Genomic DNA, 25,058 nt, shown 5'->3' on the forward strand with positions numbered 1-25,058 from the left:
GGAAACGCAACGTTTCCTTTCTTTGATACTTGATACTTCTTCACACCTGAAGAAGGCTCCACGCCCGAAACGTTGTTTCCTTTCTTTTCTTGTCATCATGGAATAAACCCGCTACCTGTTCCTTTGCAGCCTACGTATGCTGACGCAGCCACCTACTTGAACTATTCAAATATTATTTCAGGCTTTTTTTCTTAAAAGTTTGGAATACCACCAAAACCCTAATAGTAAACAGGATTACGATCTAAAATACTTTTAACAGAGATAAATATTTCCCTCTCTTGGTTAAACGAATATAAATGCTATAAAAGGAAATGGTTAACATTACAGTTTGCATCAGGAGAGATTCTCACATTCACGGGCTCTTTGCTGCACACGCACCCGAGTGGGTGGGGGGGGAGGTTCGCGCTCTTCTCGGTCCTCCTCATCAGGAGGGGGCGCTTGCGTTTGCGGGTTGGTAATGCGGCAATAGGCCTGCTTTCGCTCAGCGATCGCCATTAACAAGATAAAAAAAAACCTAAAATAGTGGCCAACGCGGCAGCTAGAGAACTTAAATAAAACGCAAGAAGCTGTTTAAGTTAGGGAGGTCAGTTGCTATTTTTTTAGTTTTTTTTATTTTTCAGAGCAGACCATGATGAGTGGGATCCCCGGTACCCCTGTCATCCAGATTACTAACCTTTCCCCAGCAGTGAGCAGCGAGCAGATGCGGACTCTCTTCGGGTTCCTCGGAGAAATCGAGGAGCTGCGGCTCTACCCACCGGAGTAAGTGTATGAACGGGCTGGTTGAAAGCAGGGAAACGCCGGTGCTGTGAAGGCCTGGCAGTTATTTTTCGAGTTGGCGCAAAACAAAACTGTATGTCTTCAAAGATGCTGTTTCTTTTTCCGATTTTAATGATAAGACACATAGAATCAATTATTTCCCAACGTTTCTGACCCCATGCTATGCGATCAGCTGTTCTTTTCTGTATAAAAAGCTGAAATCGAATCTGATAGTGGATACTCGTATACCTATAACTGAAGCTTAACTTAAGAGGAAAACACACATGGCAGGAAACCGTAACCAAACGTATTTAGAGTATACGGTATAACAGTCTGTAAGACGTTGATTTATATCTATATCATGTATACATTTCTACAAACACTTCTCCCCTGATTCAGTGTCTAGATGAGGTCGTGCAAAACAATATGGTAAATTTTGTCTCCTCTAGTTCACTGACATTCGAGAGCAGTGATGTAATCGTAAGGTTCATATATTTTGGTTGTGTTAGTTAAATACTGTTTCCAGCAATTCCAATATTTTGTATGGTGTAATTCTTCTTAAGATAATGCATTATATGAAGATTGTTCTTTGCTTACTTTCGTCGACATTTTAGGTTTACTGGGCTTATTCAGGGGCTTTTCAGTTTGCAATATCTGTTGCATAGGTAATGTTTTTAATTATTGTTTGGTTGAAATTCAAAGCAATACATTTTTCTGTGCAAAATATATATTTTTCAATTCCTTTTTTTCCTGGTCAGAATAATTCCTTAACTATGCATTGGGTAAAAAATGCACCAACACAGGATACAGTTGGTAGAGGCTTCTCCAAAAAAGTATTGCTGCTAACGGTGCTTCAACTAAGTATTGTTTGGGGTGGGTGGGTAAATATGTATACAATCAACATATTTTAATTTTGCAAAGGAAGAAGTAAAGGTTTATTCCATGCAGAATACCCAAAGAAGACTCCACAGCCAAAACGTTGTTTTTTTTCTTTTCTTTTCATGGAATGAAAACCTTTACTTGTTCCTTTGCAGCCTACGCATGCTGATGCAGCTACCTACTTGAACTATTTTAATTTTGTTTTGTTTTTTGGGGGTGGCACTTAACTTTTCTCATCCATCCGTTTTGCCCATGTTTGTGCAGCTTTCCTGCAGGTGCTCCACTTTCCACACAGTCCAAAGACATACTGGCAGGTTAATTGGCTTCTGAGAAAATTGGCCATGGTGTGAGTGTGTGTTTCTGTCTTCCCTGCGATGGATAGGAGTCCCGTACATGCTGTATCCTGCCTTGAGCCCGTTGCTTGCCAGGTTAGGCCCTGGCTCCTCCACAACCCTGTACTGGATTAATCAGTTAGAAAATGGATTGATGGATGACAGAAAGGGGACGAAATCTTTTTCGGGGCACCGTTTACAGATAAACTAATGAGTCATTAATAGGTGTCCAAAAAGAAACCGACATAATACTTATTATAAGTATATAATACATAATACTTATACAAAACAGGCTGGTAATGATGACTTTAGTATAAACTTGCACCATTTTGCACTCTGAAATTTATTTAGTCTCTTTTTGTCTTTCAGCAATGCTCCACTTCCTTTTTCCTCGAAAGTATGTTATATAAAATATCGAGAGCCTTCAAGTGTTGGTGTGGCCCAGCATTTAACCAACACAGTTTTTATTGACAGAGCTCTGATAGTAGTGCCCTGTGCCGAAGGTGAGTATGGGTCCTATTCACGCCCATTCTTGCTTGTAGTTGTGCCTTATAAAAAGGACTAGAAGTAATACTTGTGTGTTATTTGAATTTTTTAAAGACCTAATCTCATGTCTGCCTACACATTAAATATATTTTGTCTGTGATTACATTATTTTTCATTTTTCTGCGATGCCAGGTGAGAAGTGCAATACTAATTGAAGGCCAACAGATGGTGCTGTTTTATCAAAATAACTACACTAATCAACCTTTTCAGCTAGTACAGTTTTCCGTGATTTTACTTCTCAAAATAACTTTTCAATGTTAAATTGGGGTTATATTGTAACTAAATTACTTCAGTGGAGTGTTTTATAATTAATGTTTGCTTATTTCACAGAAGACCTGTATTTAAGGCTTTGGATTCATAATGAAAGTAAAGGAAATTCTTTGCACAATTGTATGTGTGGAATACAGAGGTGTTTTTATTATATTAAAGTTCTGCGAACAAAAGTAAATGTAAATACAGTACCTTTGCAAAAACATCTTGGCCTGCACATCTGCGTCGCAGACATTTTCAGTGCCGTGATAACATGCGACAGTGCAAAACCCATTAGTTTCTTCCATGCTGCATTCCATTTTCTTTTTTTACACAATGTAGTATTACAGCTCCACACAACTGCAGTACTAATAGTCCTGTTTTGGGGTGGGAAGAATCACAAGCTGAAACGCCATGGCTGAAGTTAAGTTATTTATGTGAATCTCGTCCCAAGGCAGCATTAACATTCGTTTAATTGTAGCTGAACAAAGACCTACTGGTTACCCATTTCAAATTACGATATTATTACTATTATTATTACTATCTAGGGCATGAGGTTGAAAGGAAGAGCACAGGTCTAGAAAGTGTTATTTTACTAGACATTTTTCTTGTCAGGTAGTGTTGCTGTCCCAGAGTTGAGATGGTACCAGAGGTAAAACAAGTCGATGGTTTGGGGAGGGGGGGGGGGGGGTGTTGAGCACAGCTTAGGGCAGAAAGTGTTTAACCAGCACAAAAAAAAACCCAACTTCAACAAGCAAAGAAGGCTGAGGTAGAAATGCTCAGGTACTTAGTGTTGAAAATGTAGCTAATTACGTCTTTCTCTCTCTTTTTTTGTTTTGTTTCTTTTCTCTCCTGGAAAAGCGCTTTCTTTTCTTAAACAGTGGTATTTCTGCCTTCCCTTTTGTTTTGTATTTATTGTCCACGTGATCGTGGTAGATGGCTTCTGAATTTATTAATTTGGTTTTGTATGTTTTTTCTGTGTGATTATGTGTGCATTATCAGATGACTAGACTGGCCAAGGCAGACCTGTTACACTAGCCTGAGTAAGGCTTTGTTTGCCCTGCCACTATTCCCGCTGGCAGCCGCAGCCTTCAAGGGGGAAAATGTGACCGGGAGAATAGCAGCTGAATCCTTCCAAGATGGACACCTTGTCTCTTTTATTTTCTTTTGTTTTCTTTTTTCTTTTTTTTCTTTTGTCCCTTGTTTGCCTCTACTAGGACCAAAAAGCAAGTTATATTGCATTTTCATTAGAACTGTTTTTTTTGTTGTTGTTGTTTTTCCAGTCCTAAATACTTTATTCCATAACTGCTCTTTCTCACATGTCTGTTTGAAAACCTATCTAGGTGGACGTAAAAAAAACAAAACAAACATTTTTGTAGAGCTTATGTACTGAACTTGAGCTGCACTTTAACTTTCCCCTTTTTATTTTCAATCATAGGATTGGGGCTTAATATTTCCCGACTGTTCCAGTTACAAACAGATGTGTTTTTGTTAGTATCTCATTTTGCAATGCTGTTTACATTATAACATAAATGAAAAGTCAAAATTAATTAAAAAGCAAGTTATCTGGTTAAACCCTGACCACCTAGTAAGAAAGGAGTTTTTTAAGTTCTGGAAGAAATTGTATTTTAATAAATTCCATAGGCATTGCAGTTATGTACCTTAATTGCTTTGATGCAGTAAAACATTTTTTTAATTGCTGGAGGCTTAGTTAGCCTTAATTAGCCTTATTAAATTAACCCCATAGCAAATGTAATTTTTCACCATATTTTTCATACATTTCATGATTTAAAATGATATTTTGCTTTTGTGCTGGTGTTTTCATGTAAGAGAGGCAGAGTTCTGCTGTCGCAACGTAGCAAACAGTCAGTGAGTATGGGGGGAGGGAGTGTAGAGCAAAGTTTTTCTCTCCTGTCTTGCTGAGATCATGCATGCAAAACATTTAGTGAGCAGGGCAGAGGGGATGTCTTTTCGTTGGTTGCTCCTTGTGATCATTTGCAGCAGCATTTCTTAGAAGTAATTCGTTTCCTCAACAACAGACCTTAATATGATATATCTGTTGCTGGGATTGTGAATAGCAAAAACACTTTTCGTTTTTAACTTTGGTTACAGGCTTATTGTTCCTTTAATTATGCTTTTAAGTGAGAAAAAGAAAGTTTGTATTTAAAAAGCAATTCCTTTTTTTTTGCTCCTATTTGTGTTCAGTGAGTTGCATGTTTTAACCTATTGGCACTTAATATACAGGTTGGATATGCTTCTGTATATAACTCAAGCAGACACCGTAACACAAGAGGGGTGGGGGGGTATTGTGGGGGGTGGGGGGTGGCTCAAACAGAATATTTTGTTCATTTGCCTTGAAAGTTTTTGGTTATTTGCAATTTCTGGGGATTCCAATTTAAAAAATGTTCTTCTTTTCTGTATCTGATGTTCTGTGTGCTATTAGTGATGCAGCCAACACGAACGGTTGTCTTGTGTTACACAACTTTCCAACACTGCGAAACGATCGCCTGGGAAAAGCGTCCATGCTTGATATCGTATGGTTCATGACCAATAAGTTTCCAGTACAGGTGACCCATAGCTCAAAGTGTTAACTAATTCTCTTCATTATCTTGCTCTTAAAGAAGGGGAAAAATCCATTTTTGTTTGATTCATTTTGAAAATTTCAAGTATATTTAATTCTAGCCTATTTATTTAGTCTGATAAATTGTAAGATAATAGAACAGTTAATAGTCTTGTCAATTTGACAATCAGTGGAGTTATTCCGTTCAAGTGGAATTCACTGAAAGCAATGAGGATGCTTGGTTTTGATACAAGTGGTTGTATTATCAGGAGTTTCTCACCTTGTAGTATAGTAAGGGTTTAGGTGATATTTTTTTTCTTTGTAGAATACTGGGGTGCTTATAAAGTCATATAAAAAAGGTTGAACTCTTTCTACCATTATTCTCAGTAACGCAGTGTTTTTTTGCCCTGCAGGTAAAATCCCAGAAGAAGCCAAAGCCCTGTCCCTTTTAGCTCCTGCCACTACAGTGGCCAGTTTGATACCAGGTGCAGGACTGTTGCCAATACCCACACCAGCCCCCATCCCATCCGTAAGTGCCTGTGCTTCCACAGAAATTACTCTTCCAGTCGCAGAGGAGATCTTTTCATTTCGTCGCAGTTATTTTACTTGTTCTTGTTTGGCAGCCTACTTGGTATTCAAAGTTACACTTGAGTAATATTTGTGCCCGGTTAAGTTATCCTCCAGTTATAGTAATAATAATTGCTTGCACTTATATAGCCCTTTTCTGGACACTCCACTCAAAACGCTTTACAGGTAATGGGGACTCCCCTCCACCACCACCAATGTGCAGCATCCAGCTGGATGATGAGACGGCAGCCATAGTGCACCAGTACACTCACCACACATCAGCTATCAGTGGGGAGGAGCGCAATGTAATGAAGCCAATTCATAGATTGGGATTTTTAGGAGGCCATGATTGATAAGGGCCAATGGGTTACACCCCTACTCTTTTCAAGAAACGCCCTGGGATTTTTAATGATTTTTAATCATCTGAAAGACGATGCCTTTTTACAGTATAGTGTATACTGGGGCATTAGGACCCGGACAGACCGCAGGGTGAGCGCCCCCTAACACCTCTGCCAACAGCAACCTTAGTTTGCCCCAGGAGTTCTCCCATCCAGGTAGTGACCAGGCTCACACCTGCTTATCTTCAGTGGTTGGCCAGTTGTGAGTTGCAGGGTAATATGGTGTTAGGTGTGCTAAACACATGTTTTTTTCTCTGCAGTCAGTTTCTAATGGAAGCTTGAGTAACAAATGTGGCTTCAGAACTAAAATCTGCGCTAATCTAATCTACTTAAATTCTGATTTCTCGATATGCTGTAAAGTAACTACTATGATATCTGTTTCTCAGGGAGTTTATATGTCAGATGTTGTTAAAAGATAACTTGAACCTAAACCTAAATAGTGAATAGGCTCTTGTCACGCAACTTTCCTGTGGTATGTTATGATTAATGAAAAGAGGGTGTTAGAACATTTTAAAATTATATTCTTTAGTTTGTGTGGGGGAGATCTTGTAAGATTCCCTGAGCACTCTGCTCAAATCCTGATGCCATTTTAATATGAGGTAGCTTTGTTTCCTAGTATACTACTTTTCTGGTGAATATAAAGAAAAATCCAGATGTCTGCCACTCTGTGGGGGTATATCTGTTTCTTTTATCATTTTTGTAATGTTTTCAGGGGAACAGAAAATAGACATGTTTATTAAAAGGATGTCTCTTTTCTCCTTTTTCTTTCCCCATTGCTCTTAAAATTAGAGAACCCTGTGGCTGTTTTTTTTTCTGTAGCGAAAGCCACAAGGCTCACTTGAAAAAACAACTGCTAAACTGCTGGTCTTGGATGTAAACCAATATGCAGTGTCCTTGAAGAGTATTGGGACCGCATAGTCAGAACTGTTATTTCTGCTTTACAGTTGGGCAGTTTGAATTTGTGTCATTAGTCTGACTTGAAATTATTCAGTTGAACACAAAGTATGTGTTCAAATACGATAGGAACTAGGGCTTGGTGATATGGCCAAAAACATTATCATGATAAAAAGTTTCATATCAGTCGATATCGATAATTATCACGATAAATGTCAAATCATTATTTCTTTCAAGTTTAAAGGCAGATGTTTTCTCCTGAGTGAAAGTTGAAGAAACCAGACAGTTAATTGGTAAATTAAACAACTCTTTATTTTAAGAACACAACAAACACTTGCCAAACAGCAGAAACATTAAACAAATCTGAGGTTGAGAGTATTCAAGTCTTTTTTATGTCAAAATATGCATGAGTAAAATTTACAAAATAAATATCTTAATAGAAAAATTAAATACTGCAGTGTGATAAAACACACATAGAAGATGGCTCAGACAGACTGCAAAGTTTAAAGTGCTCTGTTTTATGTCTGATCGTAAAAAGCCTAAATATCTATATAAGTTGAATGACCTTTTCTGTCGACGATGTCATCGTCCTTCGAGCTGGTCGTTGGCAGCACTACATTTGCTTCAGTGTCGCTCATTTCTCCACTCTACAGTCCTGTCAGCCACCACCGTGTGGGTAAACAACACCAGGTTAGCTGCCCGCTGTCTGCAACACGCACGGGCACTCGCGCAGTATTTTGTGCGCATGCGCATATCATGCGCAAAGCATAAACATATATATCGAACATTTATTGAACTTTTGTTAAAAATATACCAAGGAAAATTATATTGCGTTATTGAAAATTAACTAGGAACATATGTCAAGTACATTGTGGTGCAGTGATTAGCGTTGCTGCCTTGTGGTGCTGGAGTCCTGGGTTCATTTCCTGTGGTGCTGTCTCCATGGAGTTTGCATGTTCTCCCCGTGTTTATGTGGATTTCCTCCAGGTGCTGCAGTTTTCCTCCCACAGTCTAAAGCATGCTGGTAGATTAATTGGCCCTGGTGTGAGCATGTGCGTGTCTGTGTTTCTGTCTGTCTCCGTCCGTGCCCGCGATTGACTGGCGTGCCATCCAGGGTAAATTCTGCCTTCAGTTCAATTTTTCCTGGAATAAGCTCCGGGCCACTGTGGCCCTGAATTGGATAAGCAGGCTTTAAAAGTAATGTGTTGATCATGTGCCGTGTTTTATTTTAAGCTAATGAATATATTCTACCTTTCATTTTAATCCCCATCACAAAATGCATTTTGTATCTAGGGTGAGAGTTTTCATCTATGTTGCTGCTTTTTAAAAGCTCGTCTTTATTTTGATTGAGTCATACACGCTAATTGAATTCATAGGATGCCCTAGTTTATGATTGCTAGTTGTTGTTGTGTTTCCACCTTATGCACAAGGGTGTTTTCACTCAATTTCTGTCGCTGTTGCTTCTGCTGCTTGTCCCTAAAGAGAGATTACTTGTGAGTGGTATTGTAGATTCTAATAACTCAGCAGCAGTTATCGACATCCCAGCTTGTTCTTTGAACTAAAACAACATGGTATTTTTGATGCTTTTGTCCTTTCTTTTCCTCTGGAACACTAAGTAGACAGCTGGGTCATTAGATTCACTTAAGCCAGAGATTGTTCCCCCAAGGTATTGCTTTTTTATAGTGGAAGACAGAGCTAAGGTATGGAACAAGGCCAACTATCTGTGTTCAGTGATGATTTGCCCCTCTTAAGCTTTGTTTCACAACCTGACGTTTGTCTTTCAATCCACTAAACTAAAACTAAATCAAAATATTGGGATGGGAATGTACCTGGATTTTGTTTGGTTTGACATGCTTTGACTGAAAAGGCTTCCTTTAGATTCCTTAATTGAACTATGTTTGGAATGTTGCAGCTTGGTATCCCAATTGGCAATCTGGGAGCGTTGCAGGCTGGCCTCGACCCTACTGTGGCAGCACTAGGAGGAATCCCGGCACAACCCCCTTTGATGGGAAATGTGGACCCTTCTAAAATTGATGAGATCAGAAGAACTATTTATGTTGGCAACTTGAATTCTCAGGTAATTCCAAACCACAGTTGTGTCATTTAACCACATTGCAATAAAAGTTGCAAACAGGTGACAATGTGTGCTTTAAATCACTTTTTTTCAAGTAGAACAATTAGGATTTCTTTCTCTACCTGTTAACATGTTGAAGCATAACTAGTACTATGCTGTGGAACCAAGCTAGTGTTTATTAGCTTGCAGAGTTGAGAATGCCGTTTCAGTCAAAACTACAATCTGAAAGGTTAGTCAGTTAGATTTTCTGAATATTTCCATCTTTTGGTGGCATTTTCATGAATCTTTCGTGTTGTTAATGTCTTATTGTGGTGTCAGTAAGGCTAGCTGAAGGTGGTCAACTTTCTTTTTTTTCATAGTTACTGCCTTTTGAAAGACCAGTGTGGAAGGAAAGGGCCCAGGGTTTTGTCCTAAAACTCAATAAAACTTCACCTGAGTACTGCTGGGATTTGAAGGGGTGGAGAGAGGAGCTAGTGTTTCTCACATATGTGTAACCAGGCAATGAGGTGGGGGCACAGGAGTTGGGAATAGCGCCTCACACTGCCAGGTTGTTAGATTCTCACTACCAGTTTGCAGTGCTTCCAGCTAGTAAATATCTCTGTCATGTGTTTTTTTTTTTAATTTGAGGTAAGATCAGTAAACATCAAGTAATAAGGTGTTTAAAATGTCTATAGTGTTATGTTTAGTGATGTTGGTGTAGAGTTGTTTAAGGTTTAAGTGTTTATTTGTTTTAAGGGCATAAAAAGTATTCTAGGGCTGTAGGTCATCCGAGAAGAATACTGAGCTCCTTGAGCTAAATGTGTTAAGCCACTAGGCTAAAAGTGTCTGTTTGTTGGGAGTTGAGTGTGTTTTAATGTTCGGAATTGTTGTCGTATTTAAACGTGTTGTAGTATTGTAAGAGTTTTAAGTGGGACAGGACAGCATGTACGAGGTGGGCTGTGAGATCCTTGTAACCAGCGTGCAGTACTCCCAACTTGTAAAGACCACTGGAGACCCTCCCCCGGTTTTGTAGAATTTTTTAAAAAAAGAAACTTTAAAAGGAGTCCCGTGTGGGTTCCTCCTCATGTGCTGCAGACTAGCTGCCAGTAGTGGGAGGGACCACCTAGATGTCAGCACAGCCAGGCAGCATAGGGACTGAGACATGGATGCCATCAGGAAGTTGCTCGGTGCGGTTGATGGGAATTGTAGTTCTGAAGCCAACGCTCCATCTTGGAACGATCATAGCCAGTTTTTTATAGCTGGCTCCCCTTAAAACAAGGTTACACACGCTTCTTCAGAGGATGGCCTGTGAATGGGGCAGTCTCCGTGTAGGATTTAGAGTGCAGTGAAAAGCAGTCGGCTTCAAGGCTCCACTGCATCTCTGGTTTCGCCTTTGTCTGTGCAGGTGGATCATGATGGGTCTCAATAACAACTGGCAATTTTATATGTGGGTATGAAAATGGAAAAAAAAAGATAAGGGTTAAAATGAACAAGTAAAGGTTTATTCCATGCTAAAAAGAGAAGAAAGGAAACAACGTTTCACACCCAAAGAAGGCTCCACAGCCGGAACATTGTGTTTCTATTCTTTTCTTTCCAGCATGGAATAAATCTTTTCTTGTTCCTCTGCAGCCTACGCATGCTGACGCAGCTCCCTACTTGAACTAAGGCATAAAATGTACAGTTGTATGCAAATGTTTGGGCACCCTGTGGGTAGATCTCAAACATGCAGTGCATGCAAGATGACCTAAGAATATTTCTAAACTAGAAGTGTTCTGCAAGGAAGAGTGGGGAAAAATTCCTAACACAAGAATAGAATGCCTCTATTGGAGGCTGTGATTTCTGCTAAAGGGGGTGTTACTAAGTACTGACTGTTTTGACGTTTTCACATGCCACATTTACTGTTTTATTTTTTTAATCCATTGAATTTAGCAAATAAATAGTAACTGTGCATTACAATTTGCAGAAATATGTCAACTTTTAAGTTTGTTCACTGCAGAGATTGTGTCAGCTTCTTTTCAGTTAGAAAATCTACGAAACATGTAATTTGGCCAGGGGTGCCCAAACGTTTGCATACAACTGTATGGATTGTTTTTTGAACAATATGAATGTCAGTTTTCTCTGTTTGTTCAAGCTTATCGTTGTGTGATTTCTGAATGGTCTACATGGACATAGTAAAACATTCAATTTCTTTATGTGCAGACCACAACAGCTGAGCAGCTGCTGGAATACTTCAAGCAAGTTGGAGATGTGAAGTTTGTGCGCATGGCTGGGGACGAGACCCAGCCCACTCGCTTTGCCTTTGTGGAGTTTTCAGATCAGGAGTCTGTACCAAGAGCCCTGGCTTTCAATGGTGTCATGTTTGGAGACAGACCCTTAAAGTATGCCATTTAAATCAATCCCTGCTTATAAACAGCATTTCCTTATTGATTTGTTTTAGGAACAGCAGCAGTTCTTCCTTTCCTACTCTTGGTTTGAATTTCAAGTAAATTTAGCAACTGCATTGATGAAATGACCACACAATCTGTTAAAGCAGGTCTTGCTTTAACGGAAGCCATTGTAATGCATGGTGAAGTTTGTTGTAAGAGGCTTAGTCAGCCTAATTCCATGTTGCCATTCTTTTCCTCTAGAATAAACCACTCCAACAATGCCATTGTGAAGCCTCCAGAGCTCACACCTCAGGCTGCAGCCAAGGAGCTAGAGGATGTGATGAAGAGAGTGAGGGAGGCACAATCCTTTATATCTGCAGTTATTGAACCAGGTATGCTCATGCTATCCTGTGCCATCAGGGCTCCTGTTTTCTCTCTCATCTGAATTAAATTGATGAGGAATTGTTCACCTCTATCATCTGAATTAATTTGATGAGGAATTTTTCACCTCAGGAATGGTATTTCATTGGTAAAGGAAATCTTTACACCTTTAGCAAGCATGAGGATTTCACCTTTAAATCCCATTCTTAAAGGGGAACTGCAGTCCCAGTTTCTCAGACTGGTTATTAAATCTCGGTAACAAACGAATTCGTTGACGGTTTAGAAAGTTTTTACAAATTGCAAATTAAGCACAAAATAATGTGAAAGTGCTGTATGGTCACTATTGTTGTAACAAACCACTGGCCTCACTACAGGTGTTAGGGACAGTTTGCAATAATTGTGATATGAAGCAGCCCTTCCTGCTCACTAGTCACCGTAATGACTAATGTAATGCGATATACGAGCAAATAAGTACAGGTTGTGCAGAAGACATTTTACCGCTGAAATATTCCGTCTGCATGCAGAGTTAAAAAGCAAGTAGTATTTGTCGGCAGAACCATCTCAAAGTCGACAGCAATATTTCTATTGAATTAAAAGAGATGTTCACAATCCCGCTTGTTTACAATGTAATTGGACCGCTTCATGCCTTGTTCTGAATCACAGAATAAGGTGCAGCACATACTTGGAAATTTCATCTGTTTTGTAATGTAAATTGGAGGTTTAGCAAGTTTGTGTACATTTTACTTTTATTGTGGTTTGAAATGCACTCATCAATGATGATTATTTCTGACACCCAAAATATAAAAATAGCATTGCAGTTCCCCTTTAAAAGAAATCCATACAAATACATTGTTCAGTAATCCAAATGCAGTAAATAGTATCCACACTCCAGTGGATTGTGTTACAACATGCTTGTTAATGGGAAATGTTAGTCTGGCTGCTACTTATTAATCTAGACATGCTGTTAAGCTTAACATGATGAATACATTTAAGGAAAAAAAATACTCTTCTTTGAAGATGAATGAAAATTGTTTTCTTAATTTCATGCTTACATAATAGGGGAATTGAAGTGATCTTTCACCTAGGTTCTTATTTCTTTTTTTATAAGAAATGAAATGTAATGAAGAGTGCTTCATAAAGGACATTTTACTTGGCACTTCAGGCTAAAAATTAGGTACAATATTACCAAGTGGCAGTGATGCCATGTTTAAAAACTGAATTGTGTGGTAAAGTTAATGGATTAATTTCAGCATATGACAAAGCATTTAGAGAAATGAAGGTGTTAACCCCAGTGGTTAAACTGCTTAATGTTCCTGCTTAATTGATTTGTTTGAAATAGTAGCTGGGTTTCACATAATAGCTACCAGTCTCCCAGGGGGGTGCTGCACTTCAGTGATGAATGGAGTGGGACCTCTGTTACATGTATAGTACTCAGAGATCCTTTGGGTTGAAATGTTCGTGTAATTACAAGACATTTTTTTTCAATATCTTGCTAATGTAGGTAGGTGCTTAGGATGTTTACAGATGTAGGTGTTAAGCTTAAGTTCTTGGGGTGAAGATAAAAGAGCCATTGGTTTTTGTTTTCTGGTTTGGAAGTTCATTTATGTTGAATACAACACATCAGTGATCGCTCAGTATTAAAGAGATGCGGCTTGCTCAGTCAGAATCAAGTCTGCCAACATTGCTCTCCAGTCACAGTTCCCTCTGCTGTCCTGCTTCTCAAATGTGAACGAAAGTGTTTGTTTTTTCCATTCATATGAAAATGTGAAACAAATAGGTTTTTAAAGAGTTTCAAATTAGTTCTAGAAATATTTGGTGTCTCCCAGTAATGAGTACATTCATATTAATTTGCTATCTGCCTTTTTTGTTTAATATATTTTACAAAATTTGATAAAAATACAAGACAGGGCTGACTCAACTACCAAGACTAAAACTGATGACTTTTAAGTTGGTGTGTTATGTAACAATATGTACTAATTATACTAATTATGACTGTGCTGCCAACCGAACTTAGAAAGGTATGGATTTTCAGATAATCAGAGGTATTGTATATATGAAAATTTGGAAAAAATGCACATAGCATGCAGTAGAACTGCCTTACAATGGAAAAACCTAGCACTTTACACATGTAATTGGTTTGTAAAACAATTTTTACACTAACACTTGTGTAATTTAGAATATTTACTGTTGAAATGATTTAGAGGAAAATTGAAAATTTGAAATGAATTATTATTTGCAGTGATGATGACACTCAACAATTCCAGTAACTGATTTGGTGACTTTGAGCAGCATATAGGGAGGTCACAACACCCTTTTAAGTGTTCTTTTTCTTCTGGCAAGGCTTGTATTTAATTGACTTAAGTTCCTTCCCATATTTGATTTATATCCCATTCCCTGAACTTGAATGGCACAGCAGTGTAAATTACTATTGAGAATGCAGCTGTTTTAATTTCAGTGCTTTTTCCACTGAAAAACTTGGATGCATTTTTGTGGGAGAGGTTTCTTCTCATTTATACTCATGAGGGTCATTTCTTTGGCAGCAATATAGCAAACAGGGGAAGTGAGAGCCAACACCAGTGTTTTAAGCTATTCTCCTTGGCTTCCTTTTAAGCGGTTTTCTATATTTCTATTCTGTTTTGAAATAGAATCAGCTGTAATTTGTGTTTGATTTTAAGCAGAATCTGGGAAAAGCAGTTCCACCGGTAGCAAAAAAGCTGCCAAATCTCGAACTAGATCCCGGTCTCATTCTCGATCCAGAAGGAAGAGATCTCGGTCCAGGCACAGGTAAATGAAATGGAAGTTAATTGAGACAGTCTCTTATGTGTTTTTGATATATAAGTATTCAGAACCTGTTAAGCCAGGTGGTTTAGGTTAATTTTTCTAAACCAGCATGACTCTTAAATGCTATCTCCTAAGAAGTTTCATGTGCAGGATAGCCATTACGGTTGTTGAAAAGACTGACTTCCACAGTTTGTTCCATATTGAGATTTTTTTTCTTCAGGACTGTTTTTCTCCAGTTAAATTTTTTCATTTCCCTCGCTTAGGAGTAGAGCGTCCAGAAGATCCCGATCCAAAGTCCGCGAATCTCACGGCTCTCGGAGTTCCCACAAAAAGCATTCTCGCTCCAGAGAAAGAAGGCACTCCAGAAGTCGATCCAGGTCTCGGTGAGTTATAGATTTTCAACAGCAATTGAGAATATTCAGTGGGTTGTCAATGGCAGTGATTTATCTAATTGCTCCTGTAGGGCTAAAGTGATTTGCTTGTTGTTTTGTCTTTGTAGAAAGCCTTTTAATTTTCCTTACCTTTTTAACACTGTGTAATAAGTGTTAATATTATTTGTATTTACCTTTGTATGTCCTTGTCATTGTGTTCTCTCTTTTTGGATGATTGTCTGCCTTGAACCCAAAGTAACTGATAAGGTCATTATGGAATCTGTGCTCTCTGGCTAGTGTTCTGGGTTATGTGAGGTTTTGTACTGTATAGTCTGGTCATGGTGGACTAAGATGTTTAGGTCTCAAAGTAATGAGCTTCTTCCCAGATATTCTTTTTTTCTCTGGTTCAGTAAAGGCTCATAATCTCATAGGAACTGACCTAATTCCTTTGTTTTCTTTTGCCATACCTTTGAAATGTTTTCTATTGTATGGTAACTTTGCCTTAACTGGGCAAAAGACATTCTTTCGGTGATTAATGCATGATATCTGGATAACAGGAAAATTGAAAACGTTTTTAAGTGAATTATTTGCAGTGACACTCAATGATTCCAGTAACTGTGATGTGTAAATGATACCAAGAAAATCTGAGCAAAAGCAAGCCGCAATCAGCACCACTTTGTGTGGATTAGTGACATCCATGCAAGCTGATATTCTAAAGGAATTTTGTACAGTACTTTTGTACAGGAAAGATTGTACCATATGTTTTGTTATATAGGTATTTGACATTTTTGTATATTGAATGCATGTGTATGTAGAATTATGAGGTGCCGTGGGCTCATCAACAAAACACTGATGATGGAAGGTTCCCACTTGAAAGGTCACAAGCCCCCACTCAAGACTCAACATTATGGAAAGAACCAGTGAAGTGCTCATATTCTCTTAGGGATTGTACAATCACGTCCTTTTTGTAAGAGGCATTCAAGTATGTCTAATTCATAGTGCCAGTATTAATATAACTTATCATGATCGCTATGCCCAGTTCCCACATCCTTCTCATTTCGTAAGATACAGTACCTACCTGAGACATTTGTGTTCTGCTTGGTTTAAAATGCATAGGACTGCAATGTCCTCCATTATTTTTTATATAATGAACTTTTGAGAGTCTCTACATTTTTTGTGAGTCATGGTTGCCCGTCGCAAAGAAGTGTGATATCTTTAATCCTGCCTATATCCCTGTCACAGAGTTTACCAGGACGTTGTCTGATCAGCTCTCATTTTGCCTTCAGTGAAAGAAAGAAGGAGAAGGAAAGCAAATCAAAAGGCAAAGAGGAGAGCTCAAAAGACAAAGAGGAGAGGAGACAAAAAGACAAGAAGGGGAAGACTCCGCCGAAGAGCTACACCTCGTCTCGAAGATCGCGAAGTACTAGCAGGTCAGCTCAGTGCACATGTAAAACTAAAGAATTGTCCTAATGTGAGTATCCCAATAAAGTAATGTTTAAAACAGCAGTCTGTATGGAGCAGGGGTACTCAGCTGTGGTATTCCACTGCATTGCAAGTCTAACCGTAAGATCATCTTCCGCAATTCAATAAATTCAGTCATTAGTTTATTAGAAAGTTGAAAATGCTGTGATGGCATGGAAGTGAAGATCCCAGGTAGCCTACCACTGATTTAGAGTAACACTGTCTCGAATTAATTAAATGCCCCCAAAGGATTCTGGGCACCATCTTGGAAGAAGTATATTAACTAATGTTTTGACAATCCTATAACCATTGGTTTTCTGTTTTCTGTTAACAGAACGCACAGAAAGAGGAGTAGAAGTCGGTCTAAATCCTTGAAGAGATCCAGGACACCTAAAAGGAAAGTAAAATCTCCTTCTCCAAGGAGGTAAGGACTATCTTTTATTATGTTACTTAATCTCACACAAAACTGTTTAAAGCAGACAATCCGGTACTGACACCAGTTGTTACAAGTGGGAGGTTAGGAAAATGGAGAAATTTAGGAAATTGACAGAGCGGCTTGGTCAATAACTAAAATAATCATAACCTCCAACTTGTAAGTATTACTCCAAGAATGCACCAGAGCAGTTGAAATAATTAAACGCACATTAATTCGTTATTCTCTGGCACAGATGTGATGAAAAGAGCAATAATTCAGACACACTTAGTTAAACAAATATTCATTGACGGTGACAATACAAACACTACACACACCACAGGTTTGCAGACCACCCAGAAAACCTCAGACCGCTACCAAGTATTTGACTCTCAAATTGTGCCTACAGATAAATAAATAAAAAAAGAAGCTGCCTTATACACTAAATGCAATACAACATGCAGTTAAATCTCTCTCTTTCTGAAAACCCAGATGCCACAAAATGAATCTCTCATGTATTGTACCCACCAAGCAGGAAAAGCTGTTTTAACCCAGACACAGGAAACTCAGGAAATCGATGTTCCCAAAAAACACTATAGCAAGCTCTCTTTAGCAAGGTTCGAATACTTAGTTCCAGTCAGGTCTCTTCAGATGAACTCAAATAAGGAACTCTGGCCCAAGCTTCAAGTTCCTTCTCCTCTCTCATAGTCTGACTTTTTTCTCTTCCCCCCCCCACCTTTTTTTTGTCTTGGTCTGATCTTATATGGTGTCATCCTGGACTGTTGATTGACACTTAATCATTTACTTAGAACTTAATTAACTAAGGTAAACCAAGGTAAAATGTGTAATTGCCTTGATCCCAGAATATGCCCCCTCCACATCTCTGCACACACCTGTCGTTTAGAGACACTTCTTAGTCGTTTATAGCTGTAACAATAATAGTAACAGTGCTTTTATATAAAATGTATTAAATAGTTTTTTTAATTGTTCTTTACTTGTACATGGTATGTTTAGCTCTAAAATATTTTTTAATACTTGGTGACACTTGAAATCAAGTAATACAATAGAATGCATACATTTGATTATTAACTTCAGCTTTGCAAGCATATTTTCTCTCTATATTCTCTGCCTTAAGCACCATGATAAAATAAACTGATGATGCATCTTGTATGCAAATGAAAAGGCTGCCATTCTTTGCCATCTGCTGCAGTTGCTAAGTTAATCGCAGTTTTGTTCAAAGGCAATATTACATTTTAATGTAAATATTGCATTAAATGCCTCCAAATGTGAAGGGGTTTGATGCCTGGGCTAACTTTAATAGGGGATGACTGTTAATATTCTGTATCATGATGCTTTAGAACAATTTTCTGGAAATGAGTGTTTCATGTGCTGTGTGTATGTCAATCTGGATCATTATAATGCAATTATATAAAAATAGTAATAGTAAACATTAACATCTACATTTTACAAAGTTAAATCAACCATTTCCCAAACCTACTTTGACCCAATAATTATGGAGATGTTCAAGTAGTTACTATGATGCTAATATTATATCTATATAAAAATAAGACGAGTATGCAGTCTAGGTGGGTCACAATTATGAACAAAAGAATACATTTGTTACTCATTAAAAAATAGTTTTACAGGTAAGAAGTTTATTATATGTAGAACCATTCATTGATCAGCTAAAAGTTCATAAAAGTGAATAGATTTTTTTTTCCCGGATTGTGATTATAAAAATAGGCAGAAAATTGAGAACTTCACTCTTCCCTTTCCTAGAAGATGCAGTGAGCAGATTTGGTCAAATTGAATCTTGTGTTCCAGGAACTCTAGCAGAAGAGCTGTATCACTGTAACTATCTATATCACAACAAGGTATCTGATGACCTTGATGTGTTGTCTAAATCATAGTAAATTATTGCCCATTGGTGTTCCCACTATATTTTATAGGTCTCTTTTTTAGAATCTAAAAGGTTTAGTACTGTAAAGTTAATAGATAGTTGCTTTCATGTTATTTTCTTGTCTGTTTTGTTACCCTCTCTCTTTAGCTGTGACATTGAAAAAGTTATCTATGTATCTCATCATTTTAGGCTGGCAGGTTTTCTGTCTGGTATTTTGGTACAGATCCAGAAATCTTACCAAATGGTGATGAAGTTAAATAGTAAAAAGGCTTGGAGTAAACATAAATTGTCAGTAATAATTTCACTGATACACACATATATTTATATATATACGTGATCTGAGAACTCGGTTGTTTCAATATAAAATTATCAATAACTTCGTTATCGTGGAGTATCTGACATACCTCTCCCAAATGTTGAGTAGTATATCCATCTATGACAATAACCAATTCTACCACTACATTTTGGAAAACACCACTGGCATGTTTCTAATTAAATTATTCTGCTTTAGCTGGGTGATTCCACTGTTCTTGCTATACCTCGGACACTATAGTTCTGTATCTCGTACTCCACCAGGTGCAATTATATTTGGTGGAAAAAGGTTAAGCTAGGCAAGTTTACCGACAAAAGTATTGGAGTTTTTTCCCTGATTTCCTAAATTTTATTCGAAAAAAATGACTAAAAAACAACATGCTTGTAATACAGAAATGCATGCCAAACATGTCTGTCAAAGTTCAAAATACTTGTTTGTCTGATGTTTCTTTGAAGTTGTCTTTTGACACTGTTATCCTGTGGAATGAAAAGCCATTGATAAGGTGCTCACAGATATCTAATGAAATCAGAATAGTCACAGGTGTCACTATTCCACTGTTCTGTAGCATCCACTGAACTTAACCGCAATTAGAACTTGGCGAAAGCAAGCCGATGTTTAACAATAGCTGAGTCGGATTAGCCAGCTTGGCTATAATTGGAAAAATCCAGTGGGAACAGGACACCAATGTCTTACCACCTTGCTTTACAGAAGTAAAAAGGACAAGAAGAAGGAGAGGGTCAGGGAACGGAGCAGGGAAAGAGGTGAAAGGGAAAGGTCAACATCCAAGAAGAAGCCCAGCAAAGACAAAGAAAAACAGGAGAAAGCTGTCACGCCCATCAAGGTAAGGAGATGTGATGTTTATAAAAATGGAGTATTCATTAGTAATCTAGCAACTTGTAATCCTCATACTCAAGTTCACAAACTGGTCAAATTAAAGTTCATTCATCTTCTGTCATTAATTCACCGTAGTAGCCCCCTGTTGGCTTGGGGCTCCAGCGAGATTACATATGCATTTCACATTCCTGATCCAAGGCTCAGCTAAAATCGTTCCACCTTATCAGACTGCAGTTCTGTTGAGCATATGTCCTCTGGGACTGCATATGTTCTCATTCCAGTTTGTATTTACTGGAGGAAACTACAGTCCTAAAGTATTGTGTTTGTTTCAGATTTTAAAGTTTCATGATTTGATTAAATGACTATGAAGTCATATCAGCTGTATTTTCTAGATCTTACTTGTGCTAATTTAAAGATATCTCTAAAATTTGCAGGAACCTGGCATGTAAGTACTGGAGTTGCCATCCCCCTGCAATACGCAGTGCTTTTATCACAATGGATCTGTTCCATTATTCCTAGTCCTGGAAATTCATCTCAGACTCATTCTTTATGGAGTTTATTATTATGCTAAAATGATATTTTAAATTGTAACGATGCGTTTTGATCAAAGCTGAAAGCTGTAGGCTAACTATTGTAATTATGTGCGACATGTTTTTATCTGACCTTATGTTCAGCGTGAAGTCCTAATCTCATTTCTCAAGTTCTCACTTTTGGTATTTTTTTCATATAAAAGCAATTTATCAGTTAGATCTCCTTTTAGATTAAAAGTGTTTTCGCATGTTGCCAATGCAAGTGTGGCCTGGCTTGACTGAAGTGTCTTCTCCCGCAGACAGAAGCAGCTCTACTGGAATTCCCCGCTCTCATTTCTCAGCATCGGGTGCAAGACTTTAAACGTGATGTCGGAGGGGATAGTCTGTCTAAATGGGGAATTCACAAAATCCTTCGCCTCACCAAAAATATCTTATAACTGTTTTGAGCTTTTCTTGATGTAAAAGATCAAAAGTTATGAGATCTCAGATTGTGTTTCAAACGTGATATGGACTGTTCATAAAGCAGGGGGGGTCATCGCTTGTGTCACAGAGGAAGGAGAGTAGACATCTAAATAATTGACTTGATTCCAATGAGTACAGTTACTCCATTATTATTGCTGCTTTCCTATGGAGTGTTCATCTAATTGCTCAACGTGAACTCTTCTGTTTTAGGTGGACAAACATTCGGATAAGGAAGAAAAGGAATATGAAGGTGGCAAGCACAGCACCAAGGCAAGGAGTGGCGATCAGGCAAAGATACAGCACAATGGCAGCTATAGTAAACATGAAGGAAACCCTCCAGTCAAAACAGAAGCAGCGGAGTAAAGTCGGGGACTATGGTATTGGAACAAGGCAGAATGGCTGGGATTTCAGCCAGGTCTAGTTTGGAAGCAAAATAATCCAGAGGCTAAGAACGAAGTCAGCCACTTCCGAAAGAATTCCTGGCGGAAGCCTGTAATGTCAAGTCCTGAAATAAGATGGTATATAAAATTCTGTGTTTTGTATAACTGATATTCTTTAAAAAAAAACCATAGCATAATTTTTTTAGTACTGTGAATCTATGTATCATATGATATTCATATGGAAGATGCACATTAACATTGACAGTTTTTGCTAATTTCGTAGAACTGTAAAAGTTATAAAAAGAACTTCGGTAAGAATTTAGCTTGTCTACTTAAAAGGTATACTTTAGTGCTGCGTAGTCCTTTTTGCAAATTAGATTTGTACTGCCATTTTATACTTTTGTTTAAGTAATCGTTTTGAATTTTTGTTCTAAAGTCGACGATTGGTTCCCACTCAACACTTTCTTTTTCGTGTTGCTTCTGACTATGGCCTAACTGGAAATTTAATTGTTTTAAACTTTTTAATTAGAACCACTGAATTGTGTGTAATAGAAGTATTACATTTTTGCAGTTTGACTAAAGCCACTTCATCCTGTAAAATATCCTGATATAGTTTGATATTGACACTAGAAAATAATGCCTTAAAATGGCATCAGTCTACACAATTTCTTTGTGGTTTTATGTTAATGCAAAACGTGTACAAAGCAAGACCTAATCTCTGTATTTTCTCAAGTACTTCAAATGTGAAAAGTGCCTAGACTGCAATTATAACATACAGGCCCAGGCATTTTATTACGTAACATTGTAAGGCGATTTTTCCTTTGATAAGATGTAAAAAGCTGGTTATCCTTTATCTGCAGTATAGAAATCACCTGATGCTATGAGAACAAAGAGTGAATGAAAGGTATTAAATGGCTGTTTTAATGATGCATAATTCTCCTTTATTGGTACAGTTCACAACAGGAAATTTGGACAGTAGTGACTGTGTCTTTGTGCTTTGACAACAGTGTTGGTAAAGTTTCAGCTATAGTGTGCTATTGAATTGAAATTCAGCTCTGTCAGGCACAATTTCCACAGACCCACCAGGATTAGTCAATGTTTGAGTCAAGAATTGGGGTTTATTTATTTTTACATTTCAGACATTAAAACTGTGGTCACATTTCAAATAAAATGTTAATATACTTCCCCTTGCCTTTCACTGGTTTCGTATACACCCAGTTAGAAAACGTTAGACTTGACTGTTAATTACCTAACATGCTGAACTGTACCAGTTCGTTCTTTTAAGACGAATCCTGGTGATTTTAACATTTGTATCAAACACTTTCAGTTTTATCACAGTGGGGAAAAAAGATTTTCATACTAATCAAATACCTGTCTGCATGAAAAAAAGAACTGGTGAAGAAAAACAGCAGGGTAAATGATAATGAGCAACATGGGAGTTAAGCCTATGACATTGGCTCAATCATATAATTTACATAGGATTTATGTAGATCATTTCTTTGTCATGTTTCACAAATTATTCTTTGTAAAAATTTATTTTTATATGTATTTAAAATATGCCAGTTTGTATGGTTAGCCGGTTTGGGATTTTTGAGTTGGGTTTGTACTTAATTGTGTAGATATTTTAAAAAGTTATCTCAAAGGTCTCAAAGTTTCCAGTGGTGAATTGACCATTTTCTCTTTAAGCTTTCTAAATATTGTTTCAACTGTTAGACATACAGTACACAGCCTATCAATTAAAAATATACACAACTTTTCAAGAATGTAAATTGCTAAAAAGTTTTTTTACTAACTAACCCCCAAAATATCTGATGTCTAATGTCAATTTAAACCAAATTAGTCCTTCATGCAGTGTTTAATAAATGGCATGTGAATGTCTTAATGTTTTAATCCTGCAGTTATATTATTACATTAGCCCACTGCCTGACATGTATAAATGTCACAGGATTTGAAGTGTTATTCTATATTGGCTATTAAAGAAACAGTGTATTCAATACAGCTACACCTAAATTAATTCCATAAATCTGCGAGTGCTGATCGGCTCTGCCATAATTTGTCAGATGCCACATGCAAGACGTAAAATAAGTCACCAGGCAAATTAGTTCAAAATGCATAGTGATGTATTCATACTCTTAATGACCCACAGTCATTCTCGGCAACACCAACAGAAAAAAAAAACTGAAGAATTTAAACTAGACCAAAGTGGAAATTTTAGAACATTTTCAGTTTTAAGTGATAGATACCTGAAACAAATGTTTTAAAGGTGAACTTTGGAAAGAGTGGCATGTTGCCAAAAGTTAAAAATCAGTGGTTACTCAACAAATCTGGGGCCCTGATAGAAGGAGTGGGAAAGGAGTGTCTAGTTTGTCCTGAATGTGTTTAATTTTCTAGTAAATTTTGGAATTTTAGTAATGTGTGCTCAACTTTAAACTATCTTTAAATTGGTCCAATGCAGATTTTCAAAACTGTAACAACATTAAAGAGGCATTGATTACAATTTTAAAAGCGGTGTGATTTTTAATTATCAAAAAAATGTTACAGAAGTTTGATCCTCCACTTTTTTTGTTCTGGCAGAGGTTTGTGTATTGCTTTGGTAACCAAATTAGATGTCTAGCTGAAGGCAATTAACTCACAGCAGTTGCTAGAAATTCCACACGTCTTTAATTTTTTTTTGTCCTGAATCTAAGAGGACCCCAGTAGAAAAGTTGTGGAATGCTATCTGAAGTTACATGTCAGTGGCCTCTGAAGCTTTTTTCCCCATCCTGATTCACAAGATTCAAAAATCTTTTCATGAGACTTACGAGAAGGTAATGGTATTTTGTTTTCATTAGGTGAAACTGGACGGCACCCGTGGCACTTAAGTATCAGGGCTTGAATGTAGGGTGTTTTATTGTTTCATTCATATCATTCTCGCCTGTTTTTCCTTTTCATTTACATTCTAAAAATAAAACAAGGTGAACAGTTAAGATTGTTACAGTCTGTTAGTTATTTTCTCAGTCATTTCATGATTTTGTATGTGTTGTAAGTTAGGTTGCATGAAAAAGAACATAAACAGTGCAATTCATAATATAATGAAGTCCTGGGTTCTCTCTTTTGAACATTTTCAATGTTTAAAAATAATTGAAAAAACAGAGTATGATAAATTAATAGGCACAAGGGTTTTCTGTAACATTAGTTTCATTGTTTCTCACTTTGAGATTTCAATATATAGTACTGTTTTTAAATTTCCATCAAAATACTTTCAGGTTCACATTCACACTGAACATAACACTTTTATTTCTTGGTATGAGAATCTCAAACATTGAAATACTGTATGTTTTTTTTTATTGAAAGGCTAGAAGTATTTGGCACTTTATAACTTGGTAAACAAATCAGAATTTTCCTAATGGAATTCCGGTACATTTTAAAATTGATTTTCAGTTGTTTTCTTCCAACCTACAATCAAAAAGTACATGGCCTTTTGTAGTTGGTCACTGCTTTACTGTTAATGACTTAATAGTCCTCCTTTCTTGGCTGTTACTTATCCAGATCCTGTGGGACCTTTCAGGAAGGACAGGGGAAAGGCTGTGCATATGAGTTTTACTACTGTATACAAAATAAGTTTGGTAATGTATTTCCAATTACTTTGTTTCA

The 25,058-nt window shown here is 37.4% G+C and overlaps 1 protein-coding gene across 5 annotated transcripts; it reads left to right on the forward strand.

The window, feature by feature from the left end:
* Positions 1-433: 433 nt before the first annotated feature.
* Positions 434-23,930, forward strand: srek1 (splicing regulatory glutamine/lysine-rich protein 1). 5 transcript variants are annotated; one of them, XM_088629302.1, is made up of 12 exons: positions 434-759; positions 2,337-2,470; positions 5,736-5,851; positions 9,094-9,258; positions 11,434-11,612; positions 11,862-11,992; positions 14,657-14,765; positions 15,026-15,145; positions 16,420-16,563; positions 16,929-17,018; positions 19,928-20,060; positions 21,256-23,930. In XM_088629302.1, exons 1-12 carry the CDS (start codon positions 629-631, stop codon positions 21,406-21,408), a joined length of 1,605 nt encoding a protein of 534 aa, XP_088485428.1. In that variant the 5' UTR covers positions 434-628; the 3' UTR covers positions 21,409-23,930. The 5 variants fall into 5 exon arrangements, with proteins under 5 accessions (XP_088485428.1, XP_088485430.1, XP_088485429.1 ...); XM_088629304.1 differs by having other exon boundaries at positions 15,032-15,145; XM_088629303.1 differs by having other exon boundaries at positions 14,660-14,765.
* Positions 23,931-25,058: the final 1,128 nt, after the last annotated feature.

This window comes from Lepisosteus platostomus, chromosome 4, assembly GCF_059453375.1.
Source record: "Lepisosteus platostomus isolate fLepPlt1 chromosome 4, fLepPlt1.hap1, whole genome shotgun sequence".
NCBI lineage: Eukaryota > Metazoa > Chordata > Actinopteri > Semionotiformes > Lepisosteidae > Lepisosteus > Lepisosteus platostomus.

Coding starts and splice junctions, on each gene's coding strand:
- srek1 (XM_088629302.1), top strand. CDS start 629: ATGATGAGTGGGATCCCCGGTACCCCTGTCATCCAGATTACTAACCTT. Junction 17,019..19,927: donor AAATCTCCTTCTCCAAGGAG/GTAAGGACTATC, acceptor CTTGCTTTACAG/AAGTAAAAAGGACAAGAAGA. Junction 20,061..21,255: donor AAGCTGTCACGCCCATCAAG/GTAAGGAGATGT, acceptor CTTCTGTTTTAG/GTGGACAAACATTCGGATAA.